Genomic DNA, 20,399 nt, shown 5'->3' with positions numbered 1-20,399 from the left:
TCTCCTCCCTGCCCTACCCATGTGTCTGTCTGTCTTTCTCCCTCTCGCCCGTCCCAGCACATGCTACCTTCCCATCCCCTGGGCTGGGCAGGGACCCTCCTGTCTCACTCCTCCTGCCTCCCAGGCCCACTTTTCACAGTTGAGGAACAACTGGAAGCCCAGAGAAGTTGATAGACTTGCTCCAAAGACACACAGCTTATTCATGGCAGGTCTCCCTTTTAGGAAAAAAGGCTCTTCAAGCCCTCTGAGGTTTCCCAAGGCACCTATGGGAGCAGTAGCCAAGGCGGCACTGAGGAGGCAGAAGCCCAGCTGTCCTGTAGGCTCTCCCAGCTATCACTGTGAAGCCCTGCTTACCTTCCCACCTGCCTCTGGGCCCTGATCGGTATCATTCCGGAATTCCAGAATCTTCATGATTCCCGGATTCCTAAACTCTTAGTATTCTGAGACCCCCTTTCTTGCTTGTGCTAGCTGGGATGCAAGAGCCATGATACCCAGTTCCTGTGTGACATTGGACAGGTGAAGGCAAGGCAGAGGACTTCCTGGAGGAGGTTGGCCAGAGTGGGTGCTCTGGTCAGGATCTGGCAGAATTCGGGGCAGCAGGAACTGGTAGCAGGCTTGCTCACTGCTTACCAACTGAATGAGAACCTAGCAGACAACCTGCTATCCATTTAATCGGTGTTGCCATAGCAACCTCCACAGCCTATCAGCTTCCTGGTGCTGTGCCAGCTCCCAGGATGGAGCCCTATTCCCTACCCCTAAAAGAGAGATTATAGGCAGTAAAGTGTAGTGAGCTTGGAATCGGATGTAGTTGGGTTCAGGTCTTTTAACCTATCAGACCTCAGGCAAGTTGCCCAGTCATCCAGAGCCTCAGTTTATTCATCTGTAAAATGTGGCAATGGTACCTGCCTTACAGGGATTGTGAGAATCAGATGGAAAAACGGAGGTGTCATCACTGGAGTAAATGGAGTGTTATCTGAATTATTATATTTTGGCTCCAAGCCCTCGCTCCCCAACACAACAGTTTGTTAGATACTAAGATGTTAGATTCCTATAGTATCAAAATAGTGTCGGCGAAGGGCGTTGTGTTCACCAGTGAGTGGGAAAGGGATATGAGAGAGGGTCCCAATTCTTGTGTTTTCCCCCATTACAATGTCTGCCCTTAGCTGGCTGGGGTTTCTCCCAGCTCTGTTTCCCTCTGGTTCTGAGTTAAGTACCTATCAAATGCAGCCAGGAGTCACAGTGGAAAAGCCCAGAACATTTGCCTAACGTCGACAGCATTTCAGCTCTAATTGTAGCTCACTTGATTGGGGACACTTCTGACCCACCTTCAGGTTCCTGTTGGCAGGGGGCGGGGGGAGGATGGTTCAAGGTGAGTTCTAGTTCTGGATGCTATTTAGTTGAATATGGAGGGTTTTTTCAGGCATCTTAGAAACTTTCCACCTGGAAAGGGACCTCTCTGATGACCCGGGCTCATCTTCCTATTGTAGATGAGAAAATGGAGGCCCAGAGATTTTCTGAGCCCACTCAGTAAGTGAGGGACTGACCAGCTAGCAGCATTTTGCCTGGCCTCAACTGAAGGAACCTGGAGTAACTCCCCTTTCTGCACCTTGGGTGGCCCCACGCTGTGCTTCCTGTGGCCCGGGCTGAACTGAGTGTCACTGGTAGTTCTCACCACCTGAGCCTCTGGTCCCTTAGAGCTGGCAGTCCCGATTTGGGAGTGATCTGCCCCTAAAACTCACATGGGGTGACACTGTAGGTGTGCTCCCTCAATCAGCAGCCGCCAAGTACTTTCATTCTTTAATTGAACAGACATTTCCCTTTTCGTTAATTTGTGAATTTATGAATTAGAGAATGTACCAATGGATTTGAATTTCTGGGGCAGGATTCTCTGGGAATTTAAATGCCTTTAAATGCCTTGAGCCACCACAGGATGCAGAGTTTCATGAAAAGCCCCCTTGCCAGCTTTAGAGGGTTCCTGTTGTCTGAGAGACAGTGGGATTCTTTGCTCCTCTCTCTCAGAACCTAGGGCACTTAGATAGCAGGCCAAAGGCATGTGGCCCCCTCAGGGGCACCTGTCACAGCGGGAGTGGCTGTCCTGCGACGGGGTCTGCATCGTGGTGGGCCATGTGGACTCATAGTGTGCATTCTCTAGTGGTGACAGCAGGCCCCTCCTCCACCACTGATTTGCACTTCATGAAATAAAACAAGGACAAGTGTTTTCTGACCTCCTAGTTTGCTCCAGCTCTGAGTGTAGGGATTTTATGTTTCCTCATTTAAGCCATCCACCAGCCCTAGGAGATTATTCAACCCACTTTTCAGATGAGGGGAGCCACAGTGCAGAGAGGTTCAGTGAGTTGCCTAAGGACCTTAGAATCAGGAAATGAAGTGTGGACCCAGGTCTGTCTGCCCCTAAACCCAGGCTCTTTCTCCTCCACCATGCTGCTGGGGACCCCTGGACTGTAGCTCTCCTGAGAGTGGACATCAGGCGGCCATCTTGCAGAACCTGCCCAAAGGCTCAGTGAGTCCCCTTCCTCCAGTGACCTCCCTCCAGGCCGGAGGTGCCAGGGAGACCAACAGGGTCTGCTTTTCCCTCGTGCTGTGGTCAGGTGCACTAAGTTAAGCGGCGTGTTTGGACCTGGGATGGAAGTCCAGATCTGCCTCTCACCACTAGGCTTTGAGCAAATAGCTTACTCTCTCTGGACTTTACTTCCTTCATTCATAAAATGGAGGTAATAACTATCCACTTCCTAGGGAGATGCCGTGTGTCAGTAATTACCCAGACCAACTTCCCAGAACTGTGCAGTGGAGAGGCCTGGCCTGGTACCCTGCGAGCCAGGCTTGAGTCCTACCTTTGGAGGAAAGCTGTGTCACAGGAGACACAATGAGGTTCCAGGAGAGACAGGAATTGGAATACCCACTGCCAGTAGCTGTGTGACCCTAGGCAGGTTGCTTCCCCTCTCTGGGCCTTGGTCTCCTTCGACTCCAAGGGATGCTCCTCAATGTGACCTCTGAGGTCTCTCAAGTCCTGGCATTCTGAGAGCCTTGGCTCTTTGCAGGTGGGGAGCTGGTATCAGGCTCTGCTGAATCCTCGAGAGCCTATAATTAGAGCTGTCTATTTAGGGATACAGCAAATGTCTTATTAATTATAAAGAAAGGAAGCAGACAGATTGTTTAATCATTGTCCTTGCTGAAAGGTTATGCAATTAACTATATAAATATTCATTAAAAGTTCAAGCCCGTCACTTGCTGCACTGTAGATCCAGGCCCTTGGTGGTAGAGCATGCAGCCAAGGGCCCTTTCAGCCACCTGGGCTTTTGCGGGGCGAGGTTGGGGATGGTTCCGGAGCATGCGGGGTTTGATGGAAGGGCAAGGCTCTCGTCATAGGAACCCAGGCTCTGGCTGTCACCTGCAGGGCATCTTTGGGCCAGTTACTTGGTCTCCGTGAGCCTCAGTTTCCTCAGACTGAGGAAAATGGAGTAAAATGGAGTGCTTACTTGCAGGACTGCTGCCCTGCTGCACTCCAGGTATGCCACTTAGGTGGTGACCTTTGCGAATGGCACCCCTGGAATTTGCCTGCCAGCCCGCAGGGCAACAGACATTGATTGCTCCCGGATCTGGAGGCTGAGAAGTTCCAGATCAAGGCAGCAGCAGTTTCGGTGTCTGGTGAGGGCCCATTCCTCATAATGGCACTTCATTGCTGTATCCTCAGATGATGCAAGGGGCAAGGAGGCTCCCTCCAGCCTCTTTCATGAGGGCACTAATCTCATTAATAAGGGCTGTCCTGTTATGGCTTAATCACCTCCTTAAGGCCCCACCTGTTAATGCTGTCACATTGAGGAGTAAGTTCCAACGCGGACTTTCAGGGACACCAATGTTCAGACCATGGCAGAGTGAAGTGAAAAAATATGCAATTTTCAGCACAGAGCAGCCTGACACAATGTAGGTGTTCAAAAACTGGGCCCCTCCTGCCCCCTTGAGAGGTTCTGTTTCCTGAGTCCTGGCTTAGGGGTAAGTACTTGCTTTGACCTTCCATCCCACTTCTCTCTTAGGGGCTTGCAAGTGTATGGAACATCTGCATCGCTTTTATGGTAGCAAATTTCAGAGACGAAATAGCCCATGTCTTGTGTTGCAGAGTGTTAACCAGCCCGGGGATAGAGGTGCGTGGGCATCACCGGGTTTTGGTTACTAAAGTGCACATCCCAGGCTCTGCCCTGGAAGTCTAGATTCATCGGGATGAGCTGAGGCTCGAGAACCTGCACTTCCAGGAGCTCCCTCACCCCCGATCCTTTGATAAGAGGACCCCCGGCGAAGCACCGGCCAGCTTCAGCTACCTGTGTTCCCGTGGGGCCCAGAGGGAGGTGCTTACCTGGGGTCCTGCAGTACGTTGGTGCTACAGGTACCCTGGAAGGGCCCCACCTCCCAGCTCCCAGTGTCCCTTCACCACCCTGCACACAGCCCCAAGGTGGCCTCTAAAAAAGGCCTTTGTGTCAGTACTTTCCAGAGCTCAGCTTTCCAAGCTGACAGCTACTTGCTCATCCATCCCACAGGTCTGCCAATCCTCAGGCAAGGGAAATTTCGGTGAAATGAACCCCATGAATCCTGTATTCCCAAGGGATTGGCCTGGACTCATGAAATGTATTCCCAGGGTTAACCCTGGGCCCCTCACTTTTGGGGCCTGAGGTGCTCTTCTCCCACGGCAGTAGTGGTGTCCGGGGACCTTGACTCAGATACCTGCCCCCTCCCCAAGTCATCTGTGCCCTTTTCTATATCCCTTGTGGCCTCTCATCCCAGCTGTAGAAATAGGAAGAGGAGAAACTGTCTGAGACCAGAGAGCAAAATGGAGGGTGAGGCGTGAGTAGCCCCCTGCCTCCAGGGGGAACAGATTTTGCTGAGTCTCCGGCTCAGACACAGCTGACTTTCAGTCAACCCTAGCACTCTTCTCTGCCAGCTCTGTGACCAGAACTTAGTGCTTACCACCATGTTTGCCACACAGCAGTGCTCAAATACTCAGTGAACAAGCAAACTCAGAGTCATCTGTTGTGTGGATAATCATACTAGGTAACATACAGTGAGCGCTGGGCTGGTGTTCTTCCATGGGCTTGCTGTACTGACATTAACTCAGCCATCATAACAATGCTATGAGAGATAGTAGTATCCCCACTCTATTGGCACAGAGATAAGGATTGTTGGCCAAGGTCACATAGTCAGTGAGTGATTGAACTAGGATTCGAACCCAGGCAGCCAGGCTCCACAGCCCATGTCCTCCACCTCCATGCTGGAGGCCAGCACATACTCCTCTCACCCTGCGGATGTACTGTGAAAATTAAATGGAATTCTCTCGCACCATGCCCTGCACATCCTAGAGGCCACAGGGATGGGGCCTCCTGCGCACCCTGGAAGGCCAGAGGGAGTCAACCACGGAGGTTTCAGATGCATCTGCCTTGGCTGAGCCTGCCACATGGGTCCGGGAGACACTCATGATAAGAGCTGTCCCCAGCCTTGAATAGGGTTCTCATTCTTTCTTCCAAATTGAGATTCAACCCTGGGGCTTCAGGCCCCTGATTGAGTCAGCCTCTGATTGCGGCTGCAGTAATTATAGCTGTGCAGTCCCGCTGGGCCCTGCCATGCAGCAGCTGCTCTCAGCAGCAGGCTCAGCACCATCACTCAGGGAGGGGGCTTGGAGGCAGGCCGGTTGGAGCCACTGGGGCCTTAGTGAGCCCTCCAAATTTACAGGTTCCAATCATGGAGTCACTGATCTAGAAGGCAAACTGAGGCCCAGCTGGGACATATCTCACCTAAGGGGACACAGCTGGGAAATGGCAGAGGAGAGTGCATGGCATGGTGGCTCCGTGTTACCAGAACTTACAGTTGAGGTTTGGAGGGATGAGAGATGTGACCAGGTGGGGCAGGTTGGGGTCAATGGATCGAAGAGGGACTTGAGGGCCAGGGACCAGGGGCCATGAGAGATGTCATGTAGAGAAGTGGCGGGGTCAGATTTAGGATTTGGAAACTCCTGGGGCAGACAGAGGCTTCTCATATAATGAAACAGACATGAGCCAGGAGGACCCTGATGGACGCCTAGGGCCTTGGGCCAGGTGGCTGGAACAGGGTGGTAGGACTGGTTGGCACCATGCCCTGTGTTCCCCTTGGCTAAGCTCTGCATGGATGTCTGTCTCCACAGCCAAGCAGGTGTGTCCTGCAGAGAAGCTGAGCTGTGGACCCACCAGCCACAAGTGTGTACCTGCCTCGTGGCGCTGCGACGGGGAGAAGGACTGCGAGGGTGGAGCGGATGAGGCCGGCTGTGCTGCCTGTGAGTCTGGGGTCAGATCCCCAGGGTCTGCCAAGCATGGTCAGGCAGCCTCAGGGAGTGGCAGCCACTTCTGGGGAGGGGCCCAGTTCTCTGTGGGGCCTGGTAGGCAGAGAGGAAAGGATGATGACCAGGACATGAGTAATGGCTGGATGCTGTGGAGACATTTTCTTCTTTCATCGTCACAAGCACCTCATGAGCAGCCATGATCATGCCCATTTTATAGGTGAGGAAACTGAGGCTCAGACAAGGGAGGAAAAGTACCTGAGGCTGACTGATGAAACCGAGATTCAGATTCAGGACCAGATAGCAGAGCTCATGAGCTTTTTACCATGTCTCACATCTGCTCGTCCATCCCACAAGTCCGCCAATCTTCGAGCAAGGGCAGGGGGACCAGGGAGGGTACTATATGGAGAGATGGTGGTGGGCTGAGCAGTGCTGGGGGAAGGGGACGGATTCCTGAGGTGTCAAGGACGACTGTTGCTGAAATCTCAGATTTGAGCACAGACGTCACAGGGCAGAGGAGACATTCTCAGCAGCCTCAGCAGGAACAGATGGAAGTGGTCACTGGGACAGTTCCACATCACTGAGCTTCAAGCACAGGATTATCACCTTCCCAGGGAGCAGGCCAGCAGGGTCTGGGCCAATGGGGAGCATGGCCAGGCCTCGCTTTTTCAATTCAAGGGGCACCTACTGTGTGCCAGGCCTGGAGCCAGGCTCTGAAAGGACAGCGAGGTGAATCCTACACAGTCTTCCCTCAGGGAACACATGATTAATGGGGGAGACAGACTGGCTGTCGCTACGAGGCTGTGTGGCGGGGCTGAGAAACGGGCCGTCACTCTGGAGGGCTTGCCAGGCACTTGCCCATCACTGCCACCTGCCCCCCTCTGCCAGCCTCTATATTTGCATCCCATCCATCTTTCCTGGCCCAGGGAAAATGCCATCTCCAGAGGTGTGTGAATCATCGCACTTTAAGATTCTAAGTTTGGAATTTGATGTGTCTAAAGCAGGAAGCATCTGGGTATAGGGAGAGATCCTGGCTGGGAACACTAGTTTCAAAGTCCCAGTGATGGCACTAGCTCACTTCCTCAGCTGTGATAATTTTGCTGGGACTCACTGGCCAACAAGAATCCTTTCCTCTTTCCAACCCCTATAATCAGATGGTTCCTCCAATATGAAGGCCGCTACTGCAAGCATGGGCGACTCTCCAGCGAGGCATGTTGGGACAGGAACATTCCCCATTCATTATGGGAGACAGAGGTGTCCGAAGGTCTTACTGGGCTTCCGTGCCACAGTTCCCTCCCTCCTAGGCAGGGGGAAAAGAGTCCTCCCGCCCCTCACCTCCTAGGCAGGGGGAAAAGAGTCCTCCCGCCCCTCACCTCCCAGAGCTGCTTCCATTTGTGAGTGCCAGGAGTAGGGTCTCTGGGCCTACGTAGGCCTGAGAATATGGATCTTAAAGTTACTGTCGGCTCCAAACCCTCAGAGGAAACTCAGTATGAAGAAGCACTTTCTTGCCATCAGAGTCTTCGAGTAAAATAAAAATTTTTTTTAAAAAAGAAGCACTTCCCATCAGCACTCCCGGAAAGCAGTAAGTCCGCCCTCCCTGCACACGCTGCAGGAGCTGGGCAAGGCCAGGCAGGAGGGGAGCTCATCTAGATGTGAGCGTCACCTTGCAGGGCAGCGGCAGGGGCGGCGGGGTGGCTTGCGCTTTGTCCACCAATGCCCCAGTGTCTCAGAAGCCCAGGAGGGGAGAAAAGGCAACTGTCAGACACTTGGTAGAGCTGTCAGAAACACATGACCCAAGCTACCTACCTGGTGAAACTGAAGACATCACTCTATTTTATCTTCAGTAACAATGAAAATTGAGTTTTCCATCAGAAAATGAAAACACAGATTCTGGGCGCCCCCACGTGGAAGGATCTGGTGCTGCCACCACCACATCACCTTTGGCCACAGCCACTGAGTCCATGCCCCACCCAGGCCCACAGGCCAGTTCTTGGCCCGTGTGTGGACACACAGGAGGGCAAGAAGTGAGGAGGTCACTGCCCTGAAAAACAGCTGGAAAAACTCCAGGAAGGGAGGAGAAAACCAGAAAAGACAAGAGGAGGAGTAGGAAGGAAAAGCTCCAAACCCAAGTTCTGGTTCTGTTGTCATCATGGGCAAGCTACTCCTCTCTCTGGGCCTCAGTTTCCCCATCTATAAACTGGCAATAGGGCTGGCTGTCTGGTCTCTAAGTTCTTCCCTGCCCCTGAGCTCAGACTAGCCTACCAGAGAGAAGCCCAGAGCCCCAGGCAGAGCCATGACCCATGCCCTTAATTACTGCACATCCCATCATTACACGTCATACCTGGGCCAGACCAGTGCCATCCACTCCACACCCACTCACTGCAGGGAGCTCTGTACCAGGCCCTCAGGACAAAGGAGGGTCACCCCCAGGCAGCTGGAGTCATGGGGCAGATGGAAAAGGACATGAAACCCAGATGCCTGCGTAGGCTGTGAGGACTCAGAAACGGAGGGCAGAGGCAGAGATTTCCCAAGTGGAGAACACCAGGTGTCATGGAAGAGGTGGAATTTGGGCCCTTGAAAGAGGAGAACTCATCATTGCAAAATGTAGAGACAGTGGTGGGCGAGAAGTAGGTTCCCAGCAGATGGAGCAACTTGAACAAAGGCTCAGCGGTGGGAGCCGGTGCACTGGGCCCAGCAAATGGTCCAGTGCGGCCAGGGCTGTGAAGGTTCAGGAGTGAGGTGATGGGGCCACAGGAGTGGCCCAGAGATGCCTTAGATGCCAGGCATGGGACTCAGGCGGAGCAGTGAAGGTTATGCTTGCACCGCTGTGTTATGAGGAGCCAGCCCCAGACCCTGGTCCCTGGGAAGGGCCAGTGTCATTTAACAGATGGTGTCCTGGGACCATCGCAAGGTCCTTCAAGACAGGCCGCGCTGTAAGGCTTTAGAATCCCCTCCTAGTCCCACCATGCTCATGCTCATTCACCCAGTGAAGCCAGCGGGGCTCCCCAAGGGGAAGTGTGTTGCCGTCACCTAGCATGTCCACGTTGGAAGCCTGCCTTCAGCCCCGAGAGGGACTTGTTCTGGCCCCTGGGTGAGGGTCGGAGCCCCTGTAGCCGGACCCGCGGGGCCCCAGGCCGGCGGGGGAGGGGTCGACGGGCCGACCGGCTGTCTGTCCCAAGCAGTGTGCGCCCCGCACGAGTTCCAGTGCGGCAACCGCTCGTGCCTGGCCGCCGTGTTCGTGTGCGACGGCGATGATGACTGCGGTGATGGCAGCGACGAGCGCGGCTGTGCGGACCCGGCCTGCGGGCCCCGCGAGTTCCGCTGCGGTGGCGGCGCCTGCATCCCGGAGCGCTGGGTCTGCGACCGCCAGTTCGACTGCGAGGACCGCTCGGACGAGGCCGCCGAGCTCTGCGGCCGCGCGGGCCCGGGGGCCACATCCACGCCGGCCGCCTGCGTCCCCGCCGCCCAGTTCGCCTGCCGCAGCGGCGAGTGCGTGCACCTGGGCTGGCGCTGCGACGGCGACCGCGACTGCAAAGACAAGTCGGACGAGGCCGACTGCCGTAAGCCCCCTGCATACCGCCCGCCCCGCCCCGCCCGGGGACTGCGGGTCCGCCACCCGCTCCCGATTCCGATCCGCCAGGTGCAGGCTTCCTTGCGTTGCCTTACCTGGATACATGGCCCGGGGTTACCACGGAGGAGAACAGGGCTGGGAGAAGTGAAGGGACTTGTTAGACTTCACGCGACTGCCGGGCTGCGGAGCCCAGGTCTAATCCCAGAAGCCTCTGCCGGTGCCTGTGGTCCCTGTTGTGAGCCCTCCCAGCCGTACTTCCCACCCCATCCCCCAACCCCTCTGTCCAGAAACCTGGCCCGCCCAGGAGCTCCTCCCACCTTTCTGCCTGCTAGGCCTGCTCAACCCTCAAGGCTTGGCCCAGACTCCTCTGGCCTTCCCCATCCCTCTGCTGGGGAGGTCCCCAGCAGCCTTCTCCTGCAGCTCACCTCACACTGCTGTCCACATCTGAGCTTTCCTAGCCCCGCCCTGCACCCTGAGCTCCTAGAGGATGAGGAGGCTCTTAGGAGTCTCTGGGCTCCCAACCCCCACCCCCAGCACAACGCCTGGCACAGGAAGGGTTTGCTGAGTGGATGAAGTCATTAAGTAATGAGCAGCAAGACCCAAAAGAAGGCCCTGGAGAGAGGCAGGGACAGGGAAACAGGAGACCTGGGTTTAATCCTGAAACTGCCAGCCAGAGTGCTGTGTGACCCTGGGCAAGGCCTTCCCCCTCTCTGAGCTTCAGTCTCCCCATCTGTACACCGAGGTGCCTTGTGCCAGTGTCCTCTGAGGACTCCTGAGCTCAGCCACCGATTCTGTTCTTGCCCAGGGTGGCTATGGCATGCAGATAGGGGTGGTGGGAAAACCATCCTAGCACCACACTGACTCTGATTCCCTCCACTTGCCCTCTCCTGGCAGCACTGGGCACCTGCCGTGGGGACGAGTTCCAGTGTGGGGATGGGACATGTGTCCTTGCAATCAAGCACTGCAACCACGAGCAGGACTGTCCGGATGGGAGTGACGAAGCTGGCTGCCTACAGGGTGCGTGTGGTCAGGGTACAGAACACCTCCTCTGTGACGATGCCCTGACTCTGCTGGAGAGAGCAGAGTTGGGAGGAGTCTCCCCTTGGTCCCAAGATAAGTTTTCCCCCGAACATCACTTGCCCCCTAAATCACCTGGCTCTCTTTCCATGGGGTCCTAGTGGCACCAGAACTGGATTTGTAAAGACTGCCAAAGCTGAAAGAGGCCTAGGGAGACGGGATAGGGCACTTTGAGAGGTCCAGCCTCCACCATTGTCCAGGTCCCAGCCGCTGAATGGCTTCCCTCATTAGTTCCCAGGCTGAGCAAAGGCTGAGTCTTGCTCCTCAGGGAGCTCCTTTCATTCTCAGATGGCTCTTCTGGTCACAACCTGCCCTCTGCAGGAGCAGGGACCCTCACTCACTAGTCATCTGGGGGAATGGATAACAGACCGGGCAGTGTGGCAGCTCTCCCTATCCAGGGCCCATGGGGCAAAGGTCCCCCTAGGAGATGGTCAGCTCAGCCTCTAAGGACTTGCTAGAGCCTGGTCCTTCCCAGGATCTTAGTCCTGCAAGATCAGATGAAGATCACACAGCCCTGCCCAGCTAGATGAGGCTTAGCCTCCTAATCATCCCTGGGGTCCTGTCCTGTGAGCAGAGCTGCCCCTCCTGGATTTGCCTGTCTGTCCTGGGCCACGCTCCAGGGACCTGTGAAGGGCTGGAACTGGAGCTCTGCTCACCCCGGCCCAGCCCAGCCCTTCTTGTCCAAGGTCTCACAGGCACTGCCCACTCTGTTGTCTGGCCCAACAGTCACCTTGTGAAGGTCCCTGCAGATTTCAGTGTAAGAGTGGTGAGTGCGTGGACAGTGGGAGTGTGTGATGCACAGAGGGACTGCCGGGACTGGTTGGATGAGCCTCTGAAAGAGTGTGGTGGGTGCCTGTCTAAACCCACTGGCTGGACTCAGTCTCCTGCCATCCCCCTCCTGGTATCTGGGCTCGAGACCTGTACCCCTGCCCTGACACTTTCTGCTCTGACCCTCTCTTTGGACTCCTGTGCTGTCCTATGGCTTCTCATGGGGCTCTTTGCTCCCAGGCCTCTGGTTCTGCATCACCACAAAGTTCTAAGAGCTTTCCCATCCCAGGTACTAAAAAGTTATGCTTTCTGTCACAAACTTGGCCTCTCCTCATTCCTTCCCCATTCAGACCTCTGCGTGTGTGCCTTCTGAAACCTCTCTTCCTCGGTGCTCCTGCCCTGCTGACCTAGCTAGGGCCCTGGGCTCTGAGGTCTTCTAGCCCCTTGCAGAAGATCCAGCAGAGGGAGAGGTGGGCACAGCAGGCAGCCAGCCAGTTGAAGCACATCCAGGGCTACTGCTCAGGCCATACCTTCGTGGGAGTAGGGCAGATCCTGCAGCAGGCGATGGCACCACCCTGAGCCCTAAGGAGCTCGGACCTGATGGGAGACCAGACTTGCAAGCCAGACTAGAGTGAGGCCTGGAAGGAAGCAGCTGCCCTCATGGCCGCTGCAGCTATCAAGGTGGGCTCCAGGCTAGAAGAACAGAGGGCCCAGGCTGTAGATAGGGTGGGCCTCCCGAGAACATGCTGGAGACCCAGTGTGGACTCCAGGAAGATTCATGAGTCATTTTTTCACTGTTCCCAGAAGGTCAGGGCTTGAGGGACATTTGACAGAGAAGCCCTGGAGGACAGAGCCCAGGTCAGTCCCTCCCTCTCCTACCCCCTGGCAGACTGTTTTCCCAGCACCTCCTGTCCTGGACGCTTAGAGGAACTTCATGTTTCCTCCCATTTTGAAGATTAAAAAACTGATTGTGAAAGGAAGAGTAGCTGAGTGAAGGTGACTCAGCTTCTACCTGAGCTGGCAGGAGACAGAACTCACTCTGCCTCCAGGACCTGCCAAGAGAAGGAACTTGTGGAAAAAGGGACGGGGAAGGCAGAGCTTCTGAGCCTTGCTCCCTCCACACCTAGATTTGGAGTAGCCAGGGACCGCTAGCCTACTAAACCGCCTCTTCTCTCATTGTCTGCATGACACACCAAAGAGTATGAACACACATGCTTGTGTCTGCATGTGTCCTCTCTGTCTGTGTTGGTGAGAGCCAGTGTCTGTATCCATATCTTCTGCTCTGATTAAAGCAGGGGAACTGCATTCATGCATCTGTGTGTGTGGTCCCATGTATGTGTGAATGTATCTATGGAGTCCATGGAACTGTCTGTGCTCTGCACGTAAGCTGGTGTGTGTGCATGCAGTTGTGTGCATGCAGCTGTGTGCATGCAGGTTTGTGCAGTGGCACCACTTCTTCCTTCCATGGAAGGAAGCCTCAAATACTACTCAGGCCTCTGTGCCACTCTACCCCATACCCCTCCTCTCCTGGCTCCCCAGTGGGATCATGCCCAGGCTCGGTAGAATTAAGAAGGACCGCAGACTTCCCTGCAGGCATCCTGGGGAAAGGCCACAGGGATGGACAGCTGCAGGCCTGCTCTGCTTTCTCTTCCCTCACCCACCTCAGCCCTGGAGGACTCTGCCTTCCTTTATCGGAAGCCAGTCACTTTGAGCTCTCTCCTTTCGCCTTCCCCTTTCAGAGCCATCCTACCTACACATGCCACTTCATCCAGTGCTCAGTAAACACAACTGTTGGGTTGCTGCTGCCTGCAAGAGGAGAGGAAGGAGGCGAGTGGATGCATGATGAGGCAGTGAGTGAGTGGGAGAACAGATGACTGGACGTGCTCAGGGATTAACACAGAAAGGAGCTGTCAGGAAGGGCTTCGAGCAACTGAAAGATTCCTGGAGGTGGGAGCTGCCATGGCTTGGCCCACCCCCAAGAGTCTGAGGCTTTCCAGGGCTGGACCTGGCTGAGTCATCCCTGGGTCCCCCAGTCATGGGGTTGCTGTGGTCTTGTTCTTTCAGTTCCACCAACATTCCTGGGAAACAGGAGGAGGCCCAGGGGTAAAGGGGACATTCCCTAAGCATGGCTCAGGCTGCAAGTGCGGGCACCCCATAGCTGTGCATGGCCTGGGGGGGGGGCAGTTCAAACCAGCTATATGCATGGCCATGGCTGGCTCAGCTCAGCACTGCTTGGCTTGGCTGGACTGGCGGTGCATGAGCCTGCGGGGCAGAGGGGCGTGGCACGTCCCCTTGGCTTGTGGAATTAACCTTCTGTGACTCTAAAGCTCAGGAGATGCTGTGAGAACTTTGATCCTGGCCTACCTGACCTCCCCTAGGACCCTGCCAGAAGGTAGTGAGGGAGTGGAGGATGGGGAACCAGAACCAGGTGACCTTCAGGTGTCCTGTCACCTCTCGCAGCAGGTGGTAATCCTGGGACCAGGTCCATGACAAGATGGAGGAACAGGGTCAGGGGCTGAGAGGAGAGGAGTTGAACAAATCCATCATATTAGTTCATGGTAGGAGAGAACTGATTTAGCAATGGCTCCATGTAAAAAAAAAAAAAAAGGCCCAGGAGTCTCAAATAATCACAAGCACATTAGGAGTCATCCTGTGTTGTTCAGATTCCTTCTGTGTGGCAGACTAGCTCTGGGCCCTGTCCAGAGAGGGACGTGGACAGATGGAGTGAGTCCAGAGAAAGGGACCCAAATGGCAGGGGCCCAGATATCAGTGCTTTAAGGAGGCCGCAAGGGAGCCTGTGGGAGCCCTGAGGGAGCCTGTGCACCCTGGCCATCCTGACGCGGCAGAGCTGGGAGCAGAAGCAGAAGGCTCAGCAGGCAGTCCTGGTTCACAGTGGAGCTGGCTGCCTCTGGGGGACATGGGCTCCCTGGGACTGAGATGTTTAAGCAGGGGCATTTTGGAAGGGATTCTGGGAGTATCCTGAGGGTTGGATGTGATACAGGCCCCTTCAACTCTGAGGTCATGAGGAAGGAGGAGCTGCAAGAAACATTTGTGAAAGGAAAGACCTTGAGCCGCTGGGGAAGGCCTAGTTGCCTCCCGCTCCGTGGTGGAGAGATCCCCAGCCGGGAGGCCAGGGACCTGAGTTCTGGTTCCCCTCTACCCTGTCTCTGTGTCTGGCCTTGAGCAGGGACCTGCCCTCTCTGTACTGCCTCCTGCTCAGACACCGAGCAGATGAGACTGAGGCTCCATGAGGTTGTGAAGCCCTCCTGGCTCTTTGGGAGTCCCACTGCCCTGAGGCTCTGCTTCTGCTCTAGGCACCCCCCCTGCCCTGCCCCCACTCCTCCTGGGCTCCTGGAGCCTCAAGAGCCCATGTCCCTCCCCAGGGCTGAATGAGTGTCTGCACAACAATGGCGGCTGCTCACACATCTGCACTGACCTCAAGAATGGCTTTGAATGCACATGCCCAGCAGGCTTCCAGCTCCTGGACAAGAAGACCTGTGGCGGTGAGACCTTCTCCCACACCCCCAAGCAGAAGCAGATCCTCCTTCCAGTTCTGACCCCTGCTCCTCCCCACAGACATTGATGAGTGCGAGGACCCAGATGCCTGCAGCCAGATCTGTGTCAATTACAAGGGCTATTTTAAGTGCGAGTGCTACCCTGGCTACGAGATGGACCTACTGACCAAGAACTGCAAGGCTGCTGGTACGGACACCCGAGGGCAGGGGGACAGCTCTGAAAGGAATATAGGAAGCAGCGTGTTTCCACCTATGTGAGGAGTGGATGTGTACAAGGTTGTGTTACTGAGAAGTGCAGGAATCCTCAATCTCTTATCTAGCTTGGGAGAAATAATTCAGCCAAGAGACAATTAGTAACATAAGCAAAGGTTTATTAAGTAGATAAAAGTACACTCCAAGACAGTAGCAGGCTGAACCAGCTGGGAGCAGCAGCAATAGCTGTGTTTCTTTAAAGGGACAGTGTACTCTGAAAGGTGAGACAGAGCAGGGCAGGCTGCTGAAAGAGAAACAGCCAGCAGCAGCCCTCAGAGCTCTGCATTGGGTTTTTTTTCTTGAAGTTCCCGTCTCTGTCCTAAATCTCTGCCTTTTTGTCTAGTTTTCTCATTCCTGCCTTAAGTCCCTGCCTGTTCTCACCTGGTTCCCACCCAGGTTTGTGGGACCTCCCCTTACTATTAGTTCATGCACATGCCCAGCTCTGGGTACAGATGGTACCTAATGGTGACATGGCTCATTACCGCCACCCCTGGAAGGTTGTATAGCAGTCAAATCTTATTGGGCCTGCTTATCTCAGGAATTTCCCCTTTGCCCTCCCCCTCCTCCTCAGCTACATTCCTCCCGATGAACTGCAGAGTGAGCGGTTACTGGGCATCTTAAGGGGTGTTCCTTTCTGCACAGGTATTTCCCCTCCTCTCTGCTCATATCTAGCATGCGTGTTTTGGCTGGTCTCTGGTGTGAGGTTTTCCAGACCTCCCTTTTCTCAGGGGCTCCCCCTTCTGCTCATTTCAGCTGTCTCCCTACTCTAACCATTGCACGCACGGTGCTCACACAATGCCCTGCATACTAACACCCACACAGACACTGTATAGGGCCACCCAATACAGCCCACAGAGAAGACACTCATACAACAGAATATATAGACAAAATTGAACCACAGAGAGGCTACACACACGGCATAGGCGGTCTACACAAAGAGCATGACCCGGGCAGACCTACACATTGATCACTTCAGCCAACTGAATTAATTCATTGTGTTCAGTTGTTTATATTGAACACCTAACATTTTGGTAGGCACTGGGGATTCAGCAGTAAGCAAAACAGATGCAAATCCCTGTCTTCCCTCAAGAGACTTATATTCTAATGGGTGAGCCAGGCTAGAAATCAGATAAATAAATAAAATATAGTGTATGGCATATGGCAATAAGGGCTAAGGAGAAACAGAAAAAAGAGAATGGGACTAGGGAAGTCCAGGTGAGCAGTGGATTATAGTTTTAAATGGAATGGTCAGGGAAGCCCTCACCGAGAGGGTATTTGAGTAAAGAAGGTGAAGGGGTTGGGTGTGGTGGCTCACACTGTAATCCCAACACTTTGGGAGGCCTAGGCAGGAAGATCGCTTGAGGCCAGGAGTTCAAGACTAGCCTGGGCAATGTAGCAAGATCCCATCTCTAAAAAAAATTGTTTAATTAGCCAGGTGTGGTACCATGCACCTGTAGTCCCAAGCTACTCAGGAGGCTGAGGCAGGAGGATCCCTTGAGACCAGGAGTTTGGGGCTACAATGAGTTATGATGCCACTGTGCTCCAGCCTGTGTGACAGTGAGACCTTTTCTAGAAAAAAAAAAAAAAAATGGAACAGGAAGTGAGGGAGGAGAGACAGTGAGCCACCATGCAGTTATCTGCAGGAACAGCATTTCAGGCCGAAGGGTCAGAAGCTGCAAAAGCCCTAATTCAGGAGCATGTCTAATATGTTCAGGGAATAGCAAAGAAGCTGATACAGTTGGAGCAAGGAAACTAGGAAGAGATGAAGCCAGAGAGGTGGCTAGGGGCAGCCCAAAGGGCCTTCCAGACCATTGGAAGAGCTAACTCTGGATTTCACTTTAAGTCAGGGGAAGCCACTGAGGGCTCTGAGTAGGGGAGTGACATTTTAAGAGGGTCCTTCTGACTGCAGTGTTGAGAACAGACTCTAAAGGGCAAGGGAGGAGTCAGGGAAACCACTTAAGAGGTTATTGCAATAATCCAGAAGAGAGGTGATGGTGGCTGAGCCCGTATTCCCACATTATAACTGTGGGAATAATGAGCAGTGGACATACTGCAGATATAGTGCAAAGGCTAGCCAACAGGATTTGCTTATGAATTGAATGTGGGATGTGGGAAAAAAAAGTTACAGCAACTGAAAAAATAAGATTGTTACTTATGGGCTTGGGAAACATGGTGAGGAAAGCAGTTTGGGAAGAATATTAGACTGTTTTAGACGGGTTAAGTTTAAGAAAACTGGTTAGATGTCCAAGTAGAGATATTGAGTAGGCAGTTGGATATAAGAGTCTGGAGTTCATATGCACATTAAATACAATATATAACATATAAATTATAACAATACAGCAGCCACAATACTGACATATTAAACCCAAAAAGTATACTACCCAAACTATAATATATAACACATACATTAGTATATCACATATGACATGTAACCTGTTCTTGTCCCCATATAGGACACATGTAATACATGACACAGATTATGTAAATGCACTGGAGACAACATGCAACTACCCATGCATACACAAAATCTACACATATGAATATTTAAAGTGCAATTACATAAAATCTCAAATCATAAACACACGGGGTTCCTGTCACAGTCACGGCCCTCATTTAAAATCACTCCAATATGCCCCTTTAACTTGGCTCCTGCCTTCAGGGAGGTCAAGTGTCATTGCTGTCATTTTGGGGTGAGGGCAATCACGGCTTGTCAGTGGCAGACCTGGCCTGGAACTCAGTTTTCGTCCTTGCCCCCTCCTGTTCCTTGAGCCCATTCTCCATGCTCTCTGTTTGTACCACACTTCCGTCTCACCCCCGGCCTGCTTTGAATTAGTCTCCATCACTACACACAGGTCACACACCTAGCCCCAGGCCCTACATGGCTCTGTGCTGGTCCCATCCTCCGGGGAGCACATTAGCCTGGCACAGATGCACAGTGACAGGGACTGGTGGCTGGCAGAAGTGTCAGCTGGAAAACAAGAGAAGGCACAGGCAGCTTGAGAGACAGGTGTTACTAGGAGCAGCCCCTCAGACAGTGTTGGTGCCAGAGAGTGGCCCAATACATCTAGAAACAGCCTGTGGGAGCTGGTGCTAGGCCCTCAGAGGCCTGTGGGACAGGGACCTTCCATATGGAGTAGCCAGGGAAGTCTAGGTCACTTATTTATAATCTTAAAATCTAACCCTAAATCTAAAAAAACCAACAGCTTTTGTGTATACATGAGCAGCTGTACGTTGTCTCTACTGCATGTATATAATCTGTGTCATATATCACATATGTCCCATCTCTGCCATTGGCTCAGGACAGAGAACAAACTCTCACCCAGCTCGTGGCCCCTTTGTGATCTGGCCCCTGCCAAGCTCTGAAGCTTATCTCTTGCTATGTCCCCAACACTTTTTTTTTTTTTTTTTTTGAGACGGAGTTTCGCTCTTGTTACCCAGACTGGAGTGCAATGGCGCGATCTTGGCTCACCGCAGCCTCCACCTCCTGGGTTCAAGCAATTCTCCTGCCTCAGCCTCCCAAGTAGCTGGGACTACAGGCACGCACCAACATGCCCAGCTAATTTTTGTATTTTTAGTAGAGACGGGGTTTTACCATGTTGACCAGGATGGTCTCGATCTCTTAACCTTGTGATCCACCCGCCTCAGCCTCCCAAAGTGCTGGGATTACAGGCTTGAGCCACCGCGCCCAGCTGTCCCCAGCACTTTCTGTCCTGAGTTTTCTTTCTTTTTTTCCTTTGAGACAGGGTCTCTGTCACCCAGGCTGGAGTGCAGTGGCGCAATCATGGCTTATTGCAGCCTTGACCTCCTGGGCTCAAATGATCCTCCCACTTCAGCCTCCTGAGTAGCTGGGACTACAGGGATGTGCCACCATGCCCAGCTAATTTTTTTTTTAATAGAGATCTGATTTTGCCATATTGCCCAGGCTAAATTCCTGGCCTCAAGCAGTGTGCCAGCCTCAGCCTCCTAAAGTGTTGGGATTACCAGTATGAGCCACCGTGCCCAGCCCCAAGTTACCTTTCTAAGAAATTTGCTTGCTCAGGTAGTTCTTTCTTGAACCACACCATTAGGGCCCAGGCAGAGAAGTTGTAGTTGCCGGAAAGAAATGCATGGTAGGTGGAAGGGACAACCTGAGCAAAGGCCCTGAGGCAGGAAGCCCGTCCATGGCTAGGTAATGGCATCTGGTAGCTGGAATCAGGCTATGCTGGAGGGGCAGGTAATGAGGCTGGACAGGGAGCTTGGAGTCACACTGTAGAAGGCTTTCAGCACAGGCCTAAGGAGGAACTGGGGAGCCATCAAGGATTTTGGAGAAGTTTGTATCTAGTAAAAAGAATAAAAATCCTCCTGATATGCATGGTGCTCTGCATCTTCTGCTTTCTGTACTCATTATTTCATCTGCTTCTGCAACCTGTAGAGTAGGAATTGTCACTACTATTTTAAGGAAAATGGGTGTGTCACCCAGCAAGTGAGTGGCAGTCTTGGTCTCCAGGCTCCCTGCTTCTTGCACTGACTCTTTCTCTTTCAACTTTCCTGGCTGGCAGCTGGCAAGAGCCCATCCCTAATTTTCACCAATCGGCACGAGGTACGGAAGATTGACCTGGTGAAGCGGAACTACTCACGCCTCATCCCCATGCTCAAGAACGTCGTGGCACTAGATGTGGAAGTTGCCACCAATCGCATCTATTGGTGTGACCTCTCCTACCGTAAGATCTATAGGTGAGTAGCCACATCCTCTGCAGCAAAGCCCGAAGAGTGGGGGTGACGGGTGGTGACAGATGAGGAGGGGAGAGTGGCCTCTGCCTCTGGAGTTCCTCAGGACAGATTGGGGCTTGTGAAGAGATGCAGGATCACAGTGGATATGAAACCTCTGGGATTGTACTGGGGCTAGAGTAGGCTGAGGGTGGGC

At 53.5% G+C, this 20,399-nt stretch overlaps 1 protein-coding gene across 28 annotated transcripts in view; it reads left to right on the top strand.

Annotated features, from left to right (window-relative positions):
* LRP8 (LDL receptor related protein 8) overlaps positions 1 to 20,399 on the top strand; it is a 75,769-nt gene that overhangs the window by 34,547 nt on the left and 20,823 nt on the right. For 4 of the 28 annotated variants that reach the window (XM_078331866.1, XM_035251527.3, XM_035251526.3 and 1 more), the window contains exons 4-11: positions 4,050 to 4,157; positions 6,182 to 6,310; positions 9,493 to 9,873; positions 10,779 to 10,901; positions 13,794 to 13,832; positions 15,113 to 15,232; positions 15,306 to 15,431; positions 20,035 to 20,209. In XM_078331866.1, coding sequence (XP_078187992.1) covers positions 4,050 to 4,157; positions 6,182 to 6,310; positions 9,493 to 9,873; positions 10,779 to 10,901; positions 13,794 to 13,832; positions 15,113 to 15,232; positions 15,306 to 15,431; positions 20,035 to 20,209 — 1,201 coding nt within the window. The remainder of the gene's footprint in view (positions 1 to 4,049; positions 4,158 to 6,181; positions 6,311 to 9,492; positions 9,874 to 10,778; positions 10,902 to 13,793; positions 13,833 to 15,112; positions 15,233 to 15,305; positions 15,432 to 20,034; positions 20,210 to 20,399) is intronic. The other 24 variants (XM_035251534.3, XM_054236254.2, XM_078331863.1 and 21 more) reach the window with 15 other exon arrangements.

The sequence above is a fragment of the Callithrix jacchus genome, chromosome 7 (genome assembly GCF_049354715.1).
Source record: "Callithrix jacchus isolate 240 chromosome 7, calJac240_pri, whole genome shotgun sequence".
NCBI classification, from domain to species: Eukaryota; Metazoa; Chordata; class Mammalia; order Primates; family Cebidae; genus Callithrix; species Callithrix jacchus.
The sequence above is the reverse complement of the archived record's forward strand: the minus strand, read 5'-3'. Positions and strand labels throughout refer to the sequence as shown.